The sequence below is a fragment of the Myotis nattereri genome (genome assembly GCF_964212035.1).
Source record: "Myotis nattereri genome assembly, chromosome: 15".
Taxonomy (NCBI): domain Eukaryota; kingdom Metazoa; phylum Chordata; class Mammalia; order Chiroptera; family Vespertilionidae; genus Myotis; species Myotis nattereri.
The window spans coordinates 3,279,683-3,299,147 of record NC_138090.1 but is presented as its reverse complement, the minus strand read 5'-3'; the positions used below and the strand labels follow the sequence as shown (position 1 = coordinate 3,299,147).

Here is a 19,465-nt window from a genome sequence, read left to right as displayed (position 1 = left end):
GAGAGGGATGCGGGCGGCTCCGGAGGCGGGCTGGGTGGGAGAGACAGTGTGCAAGGGCCTGAGGACGCGTGGTCGCACCTGGAGCGCGCGGGCTGGTGCGTTCCGGGCGACCACCGTTTGCAGGGAGGGTGGGCGGGCGCGGGGTTGTCACCGGCTTCCGCGCGCTCTCCGGGGGTCTGGGGTAGGCGAGCCGCTCGCCGCCCAGGAGCGCGGAGATCCATCTTGGCTGAGGGGTCTCTTTAAATATTCAGTGAGAAATAATGGCATTTGAGGCACCACCTATGGAAACATTATTATCTTCATTCTTCAACATCAGCCCCGCTGAGAGCTTCGTTTGTCTTTTTATCAAAATCTATGGGAACCAACAGGACCTGGGGAGAAAGGGAGAGCGGGGCGGAGGGTGTGTGTGTGTGTGTGTGTGTGTTAGGGACCGAGCGAGGGCAGAAGAGAGGAAAAAACAAGAGGGACAAGAGAAAAAGGCGAGGAAAAGGCAAACAAGGAGAAAGAAGTTATAGTTAAAAAAAAAAAAGAGGGGGGTGTCGGCAGGAGGAAAACAGAAACATTCACCACCACACAAAAGATTTAGATTAAAAAAAATAATAATAAACCAAAAAAAAAAAAAACTAAGAGAAAACGAGTCGTTTGGGGGAGCGCGCTGAGGGTCCGGTGTACCCGAAACCCCACTCGGAAGATCGGTGCCCACTTCGCACGAACCGACTGTGGCGCTAGCCAGACTCCAGGGCGCTCAAGAATTGGGGCGTCCTTATGAGCCCTCTCCTCTCCCGATCGCGAGATAGGGTAGGGATTGTGTATCTGCAACCCCCCCCCCCCGCCCCCGCCGCCCCATCACTCCGCCGAAGTTTAGTTTGTCCTTCGGGCGCAGGACTGCGGGAGCCCTGGAGCGAGGAGACCCCGAGGCGCGAGGGGAAGAGCCGGGCTGAGCCGAGGACGGAGAGTCAGGTTCGCAGGCGCCCGAGCGCAGCGCAGGGAGTGCGGGGCCGGGGCTCCCGACTCGGGGCTCCGGGGCGCGGGCAGGGAGGCTGCTTCCCCGCCTGGGGAGATGGAGCTCGTTGGAAAAGTTTGGGTGCCGCGCCCGGCAAGTGCCCGAGGTGCAGGCGAGCTTCGTCGGGGCCAGACAGCTGCGGACAGGGACCCTCCCCCGCCTCACTCACTCCCGACTCCGCGCGGCCACCTCGTCGCCAGGAGCCTGGGGTGCGGCCCCCTCCCCCCGGGCGGAGGGCCCAGGGGTCCTGGGGACCGGTCTGGGCCGCGCCTCCCTCGGCCGGGGGCGGGTAGCCGCGTGGAGGGTAAGCGGCGGCCCCTCCCCTCCCCCCCGGCTGGAGCTGAACTCGGATCCCAGGCCGGTCCCAGCTCTCCGCCCGCCCCGGGCTCGGCGGCGCCACCGCCGCCGCCGCCTCCCCGCGGAGTGACGCGCCCTGTAGCCAACCGGGGCAGGCGAGGGGGGGGTGAGGTCGGGAGGGTTCCTGGGCGGAGCCGGGCCGCCCCTTATCCCACGGGCTCGGGGCTGCTGCTCCCGAAAACTTCAGCCCTAATTGTCCTGGGAATGTCCGAGGTAGAGAAGGGGACCGAGGGAGCAAGCGAGAGGCTGGAGGATCGGGGCCCTCGGAGGAGAATCGGGGTGCCGGGAGAGCTGCCCCTCCCCCCAGCCCCCAAACCCATCACGTTCCCAAACCTTTCCTGGGTCCTCTTCTGCGCACCCCCGCGAGCCCGGGATCCAGGGGCTGGAGAACTCGGGGCGAAGGAGCGCTGAGCGAGTCGGCGAGCGGGCGGGAGGCTGGGCCGCGGGCGGGAGGCGGACCGGCGTGGGGCTGGCTCTTCCCCACTCGCTTATTTTTTTTTTATGGGTGTGGGGGTGGGCTGCTTGCTGGTAGCTCTTAAAGAAACGAAGAAACGCTCACGAAACGGGACTTCCTCCCCCCCACCCATCCCGCCACGGGACTCCCTCCCCCCGCGAGCCGGCACGCCTAGCGCCGGAGTTGGGAAGTTCGCGCGCCCGCAGCCGGGTCCCCAGCCCCCGCCGCCCGGCCCCACCCCCGCCCGGGAGGCTTCATTCCGGGGAGGGCATGCTAATTTGGGTCGGCCCAGCCGGGGATGGGGGGGCGGGGAGGGGCGGGGGAGGGAGGGGGCCGCGGGCCCGGGCGCCCGGGGCGCAGAGGCGAGGCGAGGAGGCCGGCCCCCGGCGGCCGGGCCGCGGAGTCCCCGGCGGTCGCGAAGAGGGTTAACCGAGTGTCGGCGGCGCGGCGCGCAGAGCCAGCCCCGCGGCCGGCTTATTGGGCCAGCGCGCGGAGAGACAGGGGTCTGCAGCAAATCACGAACTAATTGATTAAGGCGAGCGGGTTTGAATAGCGCTGGCCCGGTGCCAATCGCCTTTCAAAGAGCCCCTCTATGATTAATCGCAATGCATTATTGATAATCATAATTATAGCAGGACACATGCGCGCTGCGCCCGCGGCCGGGGAGCCGGGGAGGGGGCGGGCGGGCCGGCGGGCGGGGGGAGCCGCCGCCGCCGCCGCCGCTCGATTTCCGTAATTTTGAGAAGATTTTTTTTTAGTAATTTTTTATTCTGCCCCAGCTGATGTTTGAGCCAGCATGTCGCGGAGGAAGCAAGCGAAGCCTCAACATTTCCAATCCGACCCCGAAGTGGCCTCGCTCCCCCGGCGAGATGGTGAGTGCTCCGGCCCGCGCCGTGGACACACGCGCGCACACACGCACTCACTCACACTCACGCACACCCGGGCCCACGCACACGCGGCGGGGCCCCGCACCCATCGCCGCCGCCGCCGCCGCCGCCGCCGCCGCCGCGGCCCCGCTCTCCCGGGCGACTCGGCGCGTTTTCTCTTTTCTTTTTAATTTTCAATTTGCCGTCGCCGGGCTTCCCGCCGCCCCGGGGAATGCAAACACTGCTCCCGGCGGGATCTTTCCGGAGTTGCTGGGTCCTGGCGGGGGAGGAGGGAGCGCGCCGGCCTGGCTCCTCCGTCCCGGCTTTTCCGGGGAGCGGAGCCCGGGACCCGCCTGTCCGCGGCCGGGGTCCGGCGGGACGCGAGGGCGGCCAGAGGCCCTCCGCGCCGGCCGTGCGGGGCTCCTGCGCTCCCCGCGGGGCGCCCGGGGGCCCCGGCCAGGCCTCCGCCGCCGGGCCCTGCTGCCGGCGGGAAGAAAGTTGACTCGTGCTCCGCGCTGAACTCCGAGCTGGGAGCTCCCGCGCCACCCCTCACGCTCCACCTGGGCCTGCGCCGCCTCCTGGGGTGCCTTTGGGGGCTCAGAGCTGCTAGAAGATGGGGTGCTGTGTCGGGGCGCCCGCGCCGGACTCGCTCGGGTCGCGGCGGGGCGAAGAGGCGCTGAGCTGCCGGTCGCTCCCGGGACAGTGCGGGCGGCCAGAGGACAGGGTCCGGCTGCCCCCGTGGATTCCCGCATTTCCCTCCCGCACATGCACCCTCGGTGCGCGCCCCCCGAGCACCCCGGTCCCCGTCCTTCCAGGAGCCGCGAGGTCTCCGCTGGCCCCGGGAGCCGCCGCCTTCGCCTTCCCGCATGGAGGCGGCCGCTGCGGGCGCCGGCGGGGAGGACAAGTCCCGGACGAAGTTTGTGTCCGGGAGCCGAAGCCCGGAGGGGCGCGATCGGGCAGGCCCCTGGGGGGACGCACGGAGGACACCCCGAGTCCCTTCCCGTCCCTGGAGGTGTTTCGCTTTCGGGGCCTCGCAGCTCCCAGGCCGCGCGCCCGAGGCGATGGAGCGGCGCCGGCTCAGCTCCGGGCGCGCCGCCTGGGAAGGACGAGGGGTCGCTCCGGGGCGAACCGGGCGTCTGGCGGGATGCTCACGTCCGGGGGGCATTTGGGGGTGTGCGGGCGGGAGCTTGACCCCCACGGGGCTCCGAAGCTGCCCTGCGATCGCACCTCTGTCCCCGACACTCTGGGCCGCGGGCTCCGGTCCGTCCCCAGAGGCCTGCTCCTCGGGAGGGCCGGGGCGCAGGGACCCGCGCCGGGAGGCCGAGAGGCTGGGGGACTCCCGCTGCCTGCACCCCACCTGGCAGTCGGGACCCAGCACCCCTGGCGTGGGGGGGCCTGTAAGAAACCGGGAGCATTGAGGCCGGTCAAGAAAATGATTTGCTGTATTCGTCCCCCGACCCCAATATTTCCTCCAGCGGCAAACCTTACCCAGAGTCTCTGGGGTTCCTCAGTCCCCCGAGAAGGGTCCCGGAACCCCGCTTTCCACCCCCGGGGAAGCCGGGTCTTGGGGGGTCATTGGAGGTGAAGCGACCCCAGGCCGCCGCTGCTGCTGCTGCGAATATTTTCCCTGGTTTTCTCAGCTGGTTTGTCTGTCCTCGCCCCACACTCCTCTTTCCTAAAGTTTCTGGGGAGACCGCCCGCCCGCCCCGCTGTCCTGCTGTTAACAGTTGACAACGTGTAGAGGCAACAGCAGGCCAACCGGAGGAGAAGGGGGAGTTTTTAGTCTTTTTGTTTTTTTGTAAATCTGTATAGGTTTTCTACATTTTCCAGAAAAATAAAAAGAAATTACACTCGGGCTTTGGGGAGCACCGGGCTAGCCGGGCGGCTGCCTTTCGGAATCCTGAATTTTTAATAGTGAAGGCTTCCCATAAAGCCACGGCATAAAAGGGGTTCACTACCTCTTCCCATTATTATTTATTAGGACTTTTTTTTTAGTTTATTTGAGCTGAGAGGTAAGTTAATTAAGTAACTAAATCAAGTTTCCCTTTCTCTTTTCTCTCTTTTCTTCCTTCCTTCCTTTTCTTTTTTCTTCCTTCCTTTTCTTTTCTTTCTTTTTTCCTTCTTTTCTCTTTTTATCCCCCAAAGCTGCTTCATTGTCCCAAGAAGCTGTAAATGGAGGGGCCCTTTCTCGCCTCTGCCCACCCCCTTTCTCCTGGGCAGTAAATGGTTTTAGGTGATGACTGTTCTCACATGGCTGAACAATAAGTTGGGGAGAAGCTGCCCAGAGGGTAGGTTCTGTAAGAGGGTTACAGGATTTAGTGTGTTGTAATAATATTAGTACACAGCTAATCCTCCTCCAGGTCTGACTTACGGGAGGGCCATGCACAGGCCGCGTCTTCTCATTGGGGAGCCCTCGCCAGGGAAAGGGAGCCAGGAGTTTGTGACACATCTCAGAGTTACCTTCAAAAAGCCACCATGGTGTCGGCAGAGGAGTAGCCATCTCATCCACCCCCCCAGCCCCACCACACACACACACACACACACACACACACACACACACCCCACACACCCTTCAAGCACTTGTTGGGGGTTATCTGTGTAAGGACTCCAGTTGGTTTTTTGTGTTGCTGTTTTGTTTTGTTTTTTAAATAAAAGGTCGTTACATTTTTAGAAGGCAAACCCTCCCTCAGATAACGGGGTTCCTTTTTCTTCTATCTTGAAATGGTCTCCCACGACGCCACATGGAATATGGAAGGCGCATCCCACATTTAAAACTAGCCCGTGCTCTGGTCCCCCGTCGGCCCCTTCCACTTTGAGGACTTCTGCCTAGAGTGGCACCTACAAAAGTTTGTGGACCCCACTTCCAGTAGCCAAGCGACTCCCCAGGCTGTGGGCAGCCTGGGCCGGTGCTGTGTGCCATGCATGTATGTGTTTGCGTGTCTGTGTGTGTGTGTGCACGCGCGCGCATACAAAAACCCCGAGCCACGCTGGACAGCCACACGGATAACTTCATTGGAACAAGTTCAGGAAAACAAGATTATTTTGGTCAATCTCACAGTGTTCACATTTTAATTCTACTTCCGCGAGGCGGAGGGACCAGGAGCACCCCCAGAGAAACCTGGGTGTTTTTCTGTTTCTTCCGAAACCAAGATGATGGCGAATATGATTTGTGTCGGAGGTGATATTCAACAAGTCTTGAGTTGCATGTAGGAACTGCGTTGGGGAAAGTATTTACCGAGATCAGTTATTCCAAGGAAAGGGAGTATTGGAATCTTATTTTCTCCTATGTGGGTTTTTTACCAGAAATGTGGATTCCGCGTGTCTGTGTGTGTGTGTGTGTGTGTGGTAGGCTTTTCTTCCGTGGGTGGTGTTCTTAAGATCCCTGTAACTACATGGACGGCCCATTCATACTCCATTCATTTAGTGAGAAAGAATTTTGGTGCTCAGAGGTTTTTTTTTGTTTTTTTTCCAAGGAAGAGATAACATTGGAAGAAAGATAAAAAGCATCATGAACCGCAGATAAAACATTGACTGTCATGTGAAGTCGCATAAAAATCCTCCTATTTGTATTAATAATGAAATTCTATTATTTACCAAAGTAATTTCCTCATCCTGAGCAGCTTAATGGCTGCTCATTGATTTCTGGGCCCAGAAGGTTAGAGCGAGCCGTAATGAATTGGTGTGGTTTTAAAAAAAAAACCAACACACAAAAAACAAACCAACACCTGCAAGATAAGGCAGTTGCCAAAGAATTTATGTCTCATCGGGCCTGTTTTTAAGTTGGTCGCATAATGGGAGATGCTGGGTGAGGAAATGCAAACTGTTTGGGGGGGATTGGCTTCTGGGGGGGGGCGGCACAGACTCCCTAAAATGTTAAAGACAAACACACCGGCCAAGGCCTGAGAGCAAAGGCCTGAGAGCCGGTGTGTGTGACAGTGAGTTTTGTGATGCTGAATGTTTTGGGGGGTTTATTTCACATCCAGCTCCTCCTATAGTTTATAGGCCAGTTGATGGGTCATGCTTGGGGGGACTTCATTCCATTTCTTCCCATGTCTGCACCAACAGTCCTTTCGAAGGCAGACACCTACCTGTGGTTTTTTGTTTGTTTGTTTTTTTGTTTTTGTTTTGTGTGGGTTTTTTTTTTTTTTGGTTTTTTTTAATGTGGAAACCTTCCTGGGAACCTGGGGAAGAGATTGGTAGATGAGTCATCCCCTCCGTTTTTTTGGAATTGTTAGAAGCCAAGCTCTATGTCGTAGCCAGAACCAAACTCCTCCTGCAATTCCTGACTCCGGTTTTCTAAGACATCCCCTGGAGCAGCTAGCTGGCCGCTTCTCCGGGGCGTCTTCTCAGAGCGCCCAAACTGAAGCAATTGAGCAGGTTAGCAAGCAAGGAGGTGGTCCATTCCCTTACCACACCCCCCCTCCCCCCCCACAGCAGGACCGCCTTTGCCGGCCAGGCTTGAGAAAACCTAGACCTGTTGGGGCTGTTTTAACCTTTGCCAGCCCCCTCCCGGGCAGAGGTGACGAGGTCCAGACCATAATATGTCCTTCAGGATCGTCCCAGTGACCCCCAAATTGAGCCTCGCCGGTCCCTTAGCAGGAAGTGGGTCGTTTATTTTAGTTTCACCTTATCAGCTTGGCTTCTTTTCCTAACCTCCTTCCCCCAGGCCGCCCTTGGATGCCAGACCCCCAAAGGGGAAGATTGACAGGCAGTTCCCATCCCTCTGTTTTTTGCCCTCACACAAGAGGGATTTAGTTTCTGGTGCCTCCGCCAATGTTGACGCAGCCAAAGTTTAGATCTCGCCTTAAGGAGTCTCTCTTTTCCGCGTCGCTGGAAGAGCTAAGCCACAAAGAAGTTGCTGAACAAACCCTCGCAACTGGAACCCCATCTAGTGTTCAGTTTGATTCAGCCACGGGGACGGCATTTCCCCCCTTTCCACTCCCGGGTTCCTCTCGTGGGCTTGGATCCCAATTTTTAAAAGGAGCATCTTGTTGCTTCCCTTCCCCCCCCCCCCCACGCCCCAAGATTTCACTTGTATTCTTCCACGCAAGACGACACCGGTCCGGGGCAGAACACCCAGGAAACTTGGAAGGTGCCAGGAAATGTGTGTCTTTGGTCTCCCGTCACAGAGAGGAAACTTCAGACGGGGCCGAAAATACTCACAGCCTATGTGCTGGTGTTTACGGTTTCTTGGGAATTTTAAGCTGGACATTCAGGCCTTTCCCAGGTCTGTGCCAACAATTAAAAAAAAGAAGAAAAAGACCAATCAATCAAAAATGGCTGCGATTGGCCCACGGAAAAGGAAGAGCCTGTTAGAATCCTAGGCTCCCCAATCACGGTCACGAGAGGGCCTGTTAAAAATGGGAACGTGGTCTGAAGGTCAGGGGAAGGCAGGGGAGGCGCTTTCCGAGGGGCTCCCAGAAGAAAACCACGCCTGGCCGAATGCCGTGTTGTTTTGGTTTGGGTTTTGTTTTTTTGTGTTTTGTTTTGTTCTGTTTTTCCCCTGGTTGGCCAGCCCTTTCTGTGTGGGGCATAGTTTTATTTTTGTTTTCTCGGTAGAGATCCTGGGACACCTCGGCTTTCTGCCTGCTGTTCTGCAGCGTTTGGCTCCGATGAGGGAAAACTGACAAATTTGAATTGGGCACCAAGTCCCTAAGTAGTGTAACAAGAAAAAGCATGTGGGATTTTAGTAGAAATTGGATGGAGCTGTAAGTTCACCCTTCCTCTCCTCCCCACCACCCCAACCCCCCCCCCAAAAAAATACCAGAAATTCCAAATATCTTTTTGTGTGTCAATACTTAAAAAAAACACGTCTCCTTAAATCTTCCTGTCTGACCAGGATTACAAAATTAGATTAATTTGCATGCAAAATCCATAGCAAAGGGGCCAGCATGTCATTTTCACCACAGCACAGGGAACAAGGCAACTGTATTTACTCCAATGGGGTCACCAGTTGGAATCCTGTCACAGATTATTCAGAGATGTAAGGTAGTAGACAGTTGGAAAAATGAATTAGAACGTGTTAGTTTGTGTGTGTGTGCTCGTGTGTGCATGGGCGCATCTTATTTTGACTTGAAAGCTAGTCCTGGTGTTTTATCTTTTTTTTTTTTTTTAAAGCTGTTTCATTGGAATTGTGTTCAGAATGCAGATAGATTTAAAGTTAAGAACTATTACAGTGTAGCGACACCTGCTTTTGAAATAAATCAAAATAGATACCAGAAATTGTTTTTTTGGGGTTGTTGTGGGGGTTTTTTTTTTTGGTATTCAGAAACATCAGGAAATTAAATTAGTTGCCTCTCCAAGTGAGATCAAATGTCAACTTATTAAAATGTTGCGAAAATCGAAGCTAAAGTCTGAGCAGCTCTTTAACACAGCCCCTTTCTTACAAGCCAGCAGGCATTTATTTTAAGCAGCTCTGTTTTCCGTGCAGTTTAGCACCATCTTAAATATAAAACTGTTCAGGTTGAGAAACTTGAAAATTCTCAAGTGAATCTCACAGCAGCGCCAACGTAGAACTTGAGCCCAGGAAAGCAAGTAATCACCGGCTAAGTCCTGTAAAGTAACCTTCTTTTTATTTTCTCTCGATAGTATGAGAATATCAGATGTTTGCGAGTTACAGAGAATTAAAATGCCCTTTCGTCGTGAGCACAGATGTGCTAAATATTTGAAGCAACGACATTGTAATGTGTACAATTGGTGAAGTCAGTTTTCTGATTTCCCTGGCTAGTTATTTAGTTCTGAATCTGTCATTATTTGCCTAAGCCCAGCTGACCAAGCAAAACTGTGTTTTAAAGTGGCTTTATGTTTTGATAAATGTGAGCTGGTTGAAAAGTATTTTCCACTGAATGCAGAGCTTAATAGAACATGCTGACATAATAGTTTTAATGCATTTTGTTGAAAATGTGTGAACAAACAGAATAGCTTTTGTTCCTTCATAATTGGCTGTAAAAGTAGATGGAAACATAACCATTACATATGGAAATGTGCAAAGAGGAGGAAATAACATTTCTGTTGAATATATTAGGAACTGCATTTCCTCGTTTGAAATAAGCATCCGAAATGGATGCATCATTTAAAACTGGTTGTCAAAATACGAAGGATCTTTTTGTCACATTATTTTTGTCCCAAGTTAAGCCACATAACTTGAGCAAAAATTCGTTTAGTATCTTGTTTACATTATTTTAAGGCAGGGAGGGGAAGAGAGAGAGACAGACAGAAACTGCTTAAAACGGCACCTCGAATGTGCACAGGAATCCGGGGGCCAATTTAGGATGATTAGACATTAAATTAAAACAGAGTCGTTATTGGTGTTCCCTGCGCCACTGAGATTTGCTGGGTATTGTGAATGCGTTTTGCACCCTGCCCTCGTGGAGATTAAAAGATGGGAATTAGGAAAGCCAGCGTGTTAAGTGTAACTTAGCTCCTCAAATAACACTCGCGGGGAAGAAAGTGCGCACACACACATTCTGCTTCCTGAGCAGGGCTGCTGACCAGCTCCGCAGCGCAGAGGGCAAACAGACTCGAGGCATTTTCGAAGTTTAGTTAGTATTTAGGTATTAATTATATTTTCTGGAATGCCCGACAGCTCGAGCCTTTTTTTTTTTTTTTTTTTTGGATGTTCACTACAAAAAAAAGGCAAACGGCTGGCTCTTTGGAGTTGACTCTCAAGTTTCCTGAAAAAGCAGCATTTTGATTTTGCATTTATTCAGATTCACAATTAGCCTCTCTCTCTCTCTCTCTCTCTCTCTCTCTCTCTCTCTCTCTCTCTCGGCCCCTGCAAGTTTTCTGAGAGATTCAATTTGGAAGTCATGGAAACTGACTATTATCTGACTCCGTTCGGCAGAAAAGCATGCAGGGAGGTAATCCTTGAATTAAACAGTTTTTCCCCCAGCCCCCGGGGATGGCCACACACCATTTGTACAGCAGAAGTTGGTGTTCCCCGAGACGGGAAACAATGGGAGCCGGCCTGCCTGTGAATAGGAGAGGAGCTTGCCGTTTGGAGAGTTTTATGTTGAATTTACAAATGGATCTGGGTGAGAAGAAATCTGAGCAACCGGTGGAAACAGACATGAAATAAAGGGGGTTTTTTTGATACCGAAAGGTCCGGGACAATCTGTTCAACAATTGGTAACAGTGAAGCGCAAACTGGGTTGGTGTGTGTGTGTGTGTGTGTGTGTGTGTGTATGTGTGTGTGTGTATGTGTTTTCCCAAGGCATTCAGGCCAGGAGAGAGGCGAAGTGTTTCCAAACTCTTAAAAACCAGGAATTGTTTCTCCCCGCCCCCCTTCAGGGCACATCTTTTCTTGAAGTTGATGTTTAATCAGAAATGTAAATCTCCACCCGCTTGAGAGATAGGAAGAGCCCTTTGGGTGAAACATTTTAGAGGCACCAGGTGGCCCCGCGGAGCCCCATGATGGATAGTCCTTGCTTTAATTTTAAAACAAAACGTGCCACGGGGTGACACACCGATGCCAGGCGGGCCTGGTCGCGGGTTACCGTCATGGTGCTTCTCTTCGTTGTGTGTGTGTGTGCGTGTTTTGCTTTCTCTTTTGTATCCAGTTGTGGGTGCGACCACAGTGCGTGTGTCACGGATCTGGCTGAGCTGGGGCTCTGGGCGGGGGCGGGCGGCGATGTCCAGGTTGTCAGTCGGCGGCGGGTGGGTGCTATGCATTGCTTGTCTCCTTGTCAACCGCTGATTGGAGCCCGAATGGCTACAAATGAGTTTAGTGACAGAACCGACTGTCACAGGTATCCTGGCACCAGGTGAAAGGGAATAAGGTTGACAGGAGCGCCGGGGCCTAATAAGCCCTCCTCCGAGCGGCCGCGGGGCCCTCTCTGGGTGAGTGGACGGTGCGGCGTATGAAGTATTGGAGATCGATGTTTCGCTATGGAACGGCGTCAGGCACCCTGTCTTCGGTGCATCGTAGCTTACATTTTGATGGATTATCTGAAGGCCGTGGCTCTCGGAGGTAGCCGATGGATAGGGACGCCTCCAGCATCCTTACCACGTCGCACGGACGTCCTTAGGTCCTGGTGGCTGGGTTTTTTCCAGGGGCCACGGTCTCGAGCTCCGCAGGTAGCCCGCGATGGACCGGCCACCTCTGTCTGGGGTTTGAGGTCACGGGGGACGGTGCCCCGGCTTCCTTCCTAACGCTGCTCCTCTTGATGTTGGCAGGACACGCGGAGAAGGGACAGCCCCATCGCCCCGCCAAGAGCAAGGACGCCCACGTGTGCGGCCGGTGCTGCGCCGAGTTCTTCGAGCTGTCGGACCTCCTGCTCCACAAGAAGAGCTGCTCCCAGAACCAACTCGTGTTAATCGTCACGGAGAGCCCCGCCTCCCCGCCCGACACCTTCTCCCCCAGCCCCCCTCCCGAGAACCCCGGGGAACACGTGAATGACACGCCTAGCAAAACCGATCGAGGGGACGGCGGCGAGCTCCCGGAACCCCACGGGCCGGACGGGGACGGGTCCATGGAGGTGGAGGCCCCGGGGGCCGACAAGGGTGGCGGCGGCCCAGCCGGTGGCAGCGGCCACGCCGGCGCCAGCCCCGGCTGCTCGGGCGGCTCCTCCACGGGTACCTCAGCGATCACAACCTCTCTACCTCAACCCGGGGACCTGGCGGCGCTGGGCGGCTTCTCCGTCATCAACAGCAACGTCATCATCGAGAACCTGCAGAGCACCAAGGTGGCCGTGGCCCAGTTCTCCCAGGAGGCGCGGGGCGGGGGCGCGGCGGGGGGCAAGCCGGCCGTGCCCGCCCTCATGGAGCAGCTCCTGGCGCTGCAGCAGCAGCAGATCCACCAGCTGCAGCTGATCGAGCAGATCCGCCACCAGATCCTGCTGCTGGCCTCGCAGAACGCCGACCTGCCCGCGTCGAGTCCCTCCCAAGGTCCTTTGCGAACATCTGCCAACCCCTTGTCCACGCTGAGCTCCCATTTGTCTCAGCAGCTGGCGGCCGCCGCCGGGTTAGCCCAGAGCCTGGCCAGCCAGTCGGCCAGCATCGGCGGCCTGAAGCAGCTGCCCCCGGCCCAGCTACCTCAGAGCGGCTCTGGCCACACCATCGTCCCCCCCCACGGCGGCGCTTCTCCCCACGTGAGCATCTTGGCCACGGCGGTGACCACCCCGTCCTCGGACCGGGCGGCTCCGGGTGCCGGCGCCTCCCAGGCCGGCAGCCCTGCCGTGGTCTCGGCGGCGGCCTCCTCACCAGCTTTCGCAATAAGCAGCTTGCTCAGCCCTGCGTCCAACCCACTTCTACCTCAGCCGGCCCCCGCCAGCGCGGTGTTCCCCAGCCCTTTGCCCAGCGTGGGCACGACCGCCGAGGACCTGAACCCCTTGTCGGCCTTGGCCCAGCAGCGGAAGAGCAAGCCGCCCACCGTCGCGGCCTTCGAGGCCAAGAGCGCGTCGGACGAGGCGTTCTTCAAGCACAAGTGCAGGTTCTGCGCCAAGGTCTTCGGCAGCGACAGCGCCCTGCAGATCCACCTGCGCTCCCACACGGGCGAGCGGCCCTTCAAGTGCAACATCTGCGGGAACAGGTTCTCCACCAAGGGCAACCTCAAGGTGCACTTCCAGCGCCACAAGGAGAAGTACCCCCACATCCAGATGAACCCCTACCCCGTGCCCGAGCACCTGGACAACATCCCCACCAGCACCGGCATCCCCTACGGCATGTCCATCCCCCCCGAGAAGCCCGTCACCAGCTGGCTGGACACCAAGCCCGTCCTGCCCACCCTCACCACGTCGGTGGGCCTGCCGCTGCCCCCCACCCTGCCCAGCCTCACCCCCTTCATCAAGACCGAGGAGCCGGCCCCCATCCCCATCAGCCGCTCCTCCGCCAGCCCCCCGGGCTCTGTCAAAAGCGACTCCGGGGCCCCCGAGCCCGCCCCGAGAAACCCGGGTGGGCTCCCGGGGGAGGAAGCCGAGGGGTCCACGGTGCCACCCTCCGGTGGCAAAAGCGAAGAGAGCGGCGTGGTCGCCGGCTCCGCCCCAGCGGCGGGCAGCGGCGCCCTGAGCTCCCCGACGGCGGCGGCGGACAACGGCCCGCCCGGTGCCGCCGCCGCCTTCACCAACCCTCTGCTGCCGCTCATGTCCGAGCAGTTCAAGGCCAAGTTCCCGTTCGGGGGCCTCTTGGACTCCACGCAGGCCTCGGAGACGTCCAAGCTGCAGCAGCTGGTGGAGAACATCGACAAGAAGGCCGCGGACCCCAACGAGTGTGTCATCTGCCACCGGGTGCTGAGCTGCCAGAGCGCGCTGAAGATGCACTACCGCACGCACACCGGGGAGCGGCCCTTCAAGTGCAAGGTCTGCGGGCGCGCCTTCACCACCAAGGGCAACCTCAAGACCCACTACAGCGTGCACCGCGCCATGCCCCCGCTGCGCGTGCAGCACTCCTGCCCCATCTGCCAGAAGAAGTTCACCAACGCCGTGGTCCTGCAGCAGCACATCCGCATGCACATGGGCGGCCAGATCCCCAACACGCCCGTGCCCGACGGCTACCCCGAGTCCATGGGCTCCGACACCGGCTCCTTCGACGAGAAGAACTTCGACGACGTAGACAACTTCTCCGACGAAAACATGGACGACTGCCCCGAGGGCAGCATCCCCGACACGCCCCGGTCGGCGGACGCCTCCCAGGACAGCCTGTCGTCCTCGCCGCTGCCCCTGGAGGTGTCCAGCATCGCGGCCCTGGAGAACCAGATGAAGATGATCAACGCCGGCCTGGCCGAGCAGCTGCAGGCCAGCCTCAAGGCCATGGAGAACGGGTCGGTCGAGGGGGACGTCCTGACCAACGACTCGTCCTCCGTGGGGGGCGACGTGGAGAGCCAGAGCGCGGGCAGCCCGGCCATGTCCGAGTCCACCTCGTCCATGCAGGCTCTGTCCCCCTCCAGCGGCGCCCAGGACTCCCACAAGTCGCCCGGCGCCGACGAGAAGCCCCCGAGGGCGGGCCCGGGCGAGTTCGCCAACGGCCTGTCTCCCGCCCCCGTGAACGGCGGGGCCCTGGACTTGACCTCGAGCCACGCGGAGAAAATCATCAAGGAAGATTCTCTGGGGTTCCTCTTCCCGTTCAGGGACCGGGGGAAGTTTAAGAACACGGCTTGCGACATTTGCGGCAAAACGTTTGCCTGTCAGAGTGCCTTGGACATTCACTACCGGAGTCATACCAAAGAGAGACCCTTCATTTGCACAGTCTGCAGTCGCGGCTTCTCCACCAAGGGCAACCTGAAGCAGCACATGCTGACCCACCAGATGCGCGACCTCCCCTCCCAGCTCTTCGAGCCCAGCTCCAACCTCGGCCCCGGCCAGAGCCCGGCGGCCATGCCCCCCGCCAACCCCTTGTCGTCGCGCATCAAGACCGAGGTTAACGGCTTCGTGCACGTCCCCCCTCAGGACAGTAAGGACCCCCCCGCCGGCCACGGCCCCCCCGGGCCCTCCGCCACGTCGCCGGTGCTGCTGCCGGCCCTGCCCCGGAGAACTCCCAAGCAACACTACTGCAACACGTGCGGCAAGACCTTCTCCTCGTCCAGCGCCCTGCAGATCCACGAGCGGACTCACACCGGGGAGAAGCCCTTCGCGTGTACTATCTGCGGAAGAGCGTTCACCACAAAAGGCAATCTGAAGGTACCTCCGCCCGCCGGCAGCTCCCCCGGCCACCCCTCGGGCCTGTCTCGGGTGGCCCGTCGATGTCTGTAATGCATGCTCCCCGGGTCAGCAGCCCAGACCCCCGGGGGGGGGGGGGACAGGGCCCGCCCTCCGGGGAGCCCGCTGCACGCACGTGGCGGCTTGTGTGGGCAAGTGGTGGCTGTGCGGGTGGGGCTCGTGGCAGGGACCAGGCCGGGCTGCAGCTGGCGGAGGGTCGGCCTGCATCGAATCATGTGGTACCTGAGCGAAACGGCGGCCCGCCTCCCTTGTCTCGTTAAGTGCACCAAATGAATGGCTTCACCTACCGGGGAAGACAGCCCGGTTGCCATGGGGTATTGATTAAAGCCTCCACCGGGCCTGTGGGCTGCTCCGATCGCTTAATAATTGCAGCTCTCCGCGGCCCGTGCATCTCCTGCTCATAACCGTGCAGGGCCGCACGGTTTGTTTCTCCAGGCGCGGCTGCGTCAGCCCTCCGCTCGCGGGCATTATGATAATCGATGAGGCGACACTTCCTACTGATAGGTGTTGGCCATCAGGCAGATATGCTTACATGAATCTAGAGCAACAGTTGAGCCCGCTCCCTGTGTACAGTTTCCTGTTGACAGAGGATGTCCCTGGAGATGGCTGCCAGCCGTGCGGGAGGAATAATGACTTTCTGGCGTTTTCTCTCTGTGCACGGGGCCCTCCGTCAGCGAGGGCTACTCTCTTCCCCTCTGAAAAGGACGTTTCTAGGGGAAAGGGTGTCAGATACAATCCTGACGGTTGCAATGAGAGTGGACATAACAATTCTCACCCCGGTCGGCGCTATCCGTGACCGCCTGGCTCGCGGGAGGCCATTATGAACGAAATAGGGGCAATAAACGGAGGAAGGAAGGCACGTTTGCCCGGGGAACCGGAGAGGCGGCCCCGGCTGCAGGGAGCGCACGGGTTATTACCGGTCTTCGGAGTGGACGGTCCCGTTACCTCGTCCCCTGTCTGGCACGTAGCGTAATAAGAACGGGCATCTCGGCCACTGGCTTTGCTGAGTGTTTGCTGGGATGGGAGTGGCAACCGATTCAGCTACTAAGCGTCTCCCTTCCTTTCTCTCTCTTTTTTCTTTCCCCTCTTGCTCTCTCCTTGCAGGTCCACATGGGCACCCACATGTGGAACAGCACGCCCGCGCGGCGGGGCCGGCGGCTCTCCGTGGACGGCCCCATGGCGTTCCTCGGAGGCAATCCCGTCAAGTTCCCCGACATGTTCCAGAAGGACCTGGCGGCCCGGTCGGGCAGCGGCGATCCGTCCAGTTTCTGGAACCAATACGCGGCGGCGCTCTCCAACGGGCTGGCCATGAAGGCCAACGAGATCTCCGTCATCCAGAACGGCGGCGTCCCTCCCGTCCCCGGCAGCCTGGGCAGCGGGAGCAGCTCGCCCATCAGCGGGCTGACGGGCAACCTGGAGAAGCTCCCCAGCTCCGAGCCCAGCGCGCCCCTGGCCGGCCTGGAGAAGATGGCCAGCAGCGAGAACGCCGCCGCCAGCTTCCGCCTCACCCGCTTCCTGGAGGACAGCAAGGAGATCGTCACCAGTTAAAGCGCCGCCACCGCCGGCTGGAGGCCCCAGCCTGCCCGCTCACACCTCCTCCTCGCCCCCTGGCCCCCCCCCCTCTCTCTCGGGTCCCCCCCCCCCCCAGACCGCTGAACTACTTCCCTGTGACGAAGACATTCTTTTGTACCTTGTTCCACTTCTAGAGTTCTCAGAAAGCTTATTTATTAGTGATATAACCTGGCTCTGCAGACAGAATGCAAGCGTTAACTTTGGTCTTCTGTATTTGGGACTACATACTAATTGACTAGAGTGCTGTAAACTCGCTGTAACATTTATGGCCATTGCAAAGTTGCCCTGCTCGGCGGTCTTAATCTGGCATTAACTTATTTTCTATATCCAGTTTAATACGAATCCGGTGTGGGCGCCATGCCCCCGCGATGCATTAGATCTCTAATAAAGTCTGTATATACATGTACACTTTGATCCTGCGGGAGCATTTTCTCAGCAAACGCACTGTCTCATCTGCCGAAAAAACAGAATTAAGGAAAAGGACTAAAGACGTACAGACTGAACAGTGTGGTTCTTTGAAAGGTTTGGGTTTTTTTTTTTTTTTCTTTTTTCTTTTTTTTTTTTTGGTTTGGGGTTTTTGTTTGTTTTGCCTTTTTTATTTTAAATTTTTATCCTAAAATTCAACCTGTTTCGTTTTTTTTGGTTGTTGGTTGTTTTTTTTTTTTTGTAGATTTAACCATTTCCGTTCTGAACTGCTCTTGTATTGTGCTTTTTAGTTGAGTCGTCCTCGATGATCGTAGGTTTCTGTACAATAAGGAGCACGCCGAGTTTTCTAGAGGAAATACAAGTGTTGTTTTGGTAGTGGGACTGAGACATAACATTTTTTTGCCTTGTAGGTATCTCTTCACCATCGCAAACGTGTGCTGGAATTTCCCAATGCTGCTACGTATCGCGTCTTGAACAGCCTTCGATGGAGAAACCGTAGATGCTCTTGTGAATACAGTGAGAACTATCGCGTTCATTAAAATGTACATATGTGTCCTCACGCGAGCGAGTGGCTGCTTCTTGGTCAAGAGCGCAGGCCTCGTGTCGGTTTATTTTGCGTTCGGTCGGGAAGGAACCGTTGGACTGTTACATGCACTTTCTTGGAAAGTTGAAAGGAAAGGGGTGGGGGGGTCCGATTTCTTTAACATTTAATACGTACTAACAACAGAGATACTGTAATTTTACTCGAGTAATCAAATACATTTTTTGTTGTTTTTTTTTTTTGCAACAGATCAAACCAAATACTGTGTCTGTGTTTTTAGAGTGCGTTTTCTCCCGAGCCAGGCCCCGGGCGCCGTTTAACCTTTCCCCAGACACCAGTAACCCGGGTGTGTGCGTGCGCATCGCGCTCTCTCAGGAAGGGATTGTAAAAGGCAGGAACGGGTTTGCATGGGCCTGTGGTCTTTCTTTCTTTCTTTCTTTCTTTCTTTTTTTTTGATTTGAGGCTCTAGATCTTCCCCCAATAGCTACGACTTGTTGGGCCACTCTTCCCGCAAATCCCCAGCCAAGAAAAAGGGGAAATAAAATAAAACGCAGAGTTACTCCTGGAGGCTGTGCCCAGCCAGGTAACTTTCCTTCAGCAGAACCTGCGCTTTCCTTCCTGGGACATGGTGGCTTTGGGGTATTTTTTCAGGCAGCGGGGGCAGCATTGCCTGGGAGACCCCCATGCACAGGGTTATATAATCCGCCTCTGAACCTGCACAGCCCAGCCCGGCCCAGGCACCAGGATGCGCATTATCTCATGGGCCTGGTAGGCATGGAAACACGCATTTCTGGAAGGATCTGTGCGTCCACTTGAATATTCAATGTCAACATTCCATCGGCTTCCTCCTCCCTTCTGTGTGATGGACACGTGGTTTTTCCTCTGGGCGCTATGTGGGGTGAGCAAACGGATGGGGTGCAAGGTGCCATTAGGGGGGCGGTGACCTTCCCTCCACCCACCCCGCAGCTCGGGGCCCTGCACCCACGAAGGGGGAGCATCGGACCACCTTCCCATCGAAGTTTCCGGGGGGGGGGGGGGGGCGGTGGGCACAGGGCACTTGGGGGCGTTTTTCCAGGCTGGGGGGAGGGGGTGGAACCCGAGTGCACAGAGGGGGCGAGGCCAGGCCAGCCCGCGCACATTTAAGGGGCAACATGTAAGGGTCCGGAGTGGGTACTCCAGTCCCTCCAGTCCCCGCCACACACACACACACACACACACACGCACACACCCTTTGCTCAGGGTGGACAGCAGGGTGTAAGGCCGAATTCTGGCCGCAAGTTCTTGTTCTCCGAGGGCCTCAGGGGCTGTGTTCATTGGGAAGGGGGCGACCAGACCTTCCCACGTGGCTGGGCGCAATGTGGACTGGGCGCCCCGGCCTGCGTAGAATAACAGCTTCTTATTAAGGGTTGGGGTGCTTCTCCCCGAAGTGGCCCCCGTGTCCCAGGACTGAGACGGGACCTGCTGGGGGTCGGAGGGAGGGCCGCCGGCCACCTAGAGGAACTGCTGACAACGTGCGCCTACTCCTCGCCTGCCCGCCTGCCTTTCCAAGGCCCAGAGGCCCAACCCCCAGTGCACGGCCCGCAGTTGCACCCTGTG

The 19,465-nt window shown here is 57.3% G+C and overlaps 1 protein-coding gene across 1 annotated transcript; it reads left to right on the top strand.

Moving 5' to 3' along the window:
- Positions 1-2,610: 2,610 nt before the first annotated feature.
- SALL1 (spalt like transcription factor 1) lies at positions 2,611-18,120 on the top strand (the record flags this gene model as incomplete). Its single annotated transcript, XM_081108682.1, has 3 exons — positions 2,611-2,686; positions 11,855-15,291; positions 16,435-18,120. 3 exons carry the CDS (start codon positions 2,611-2,613, stop codon positions 16,876-16,878), a joined length of 3,957 nt encoding a protein of 1,318 aa, XP_080964808.1. The 3' UTR covers positions 16,879-18,120.
- Positions 18,121-19,465: the final 1,345 nt, after the last annotated feature.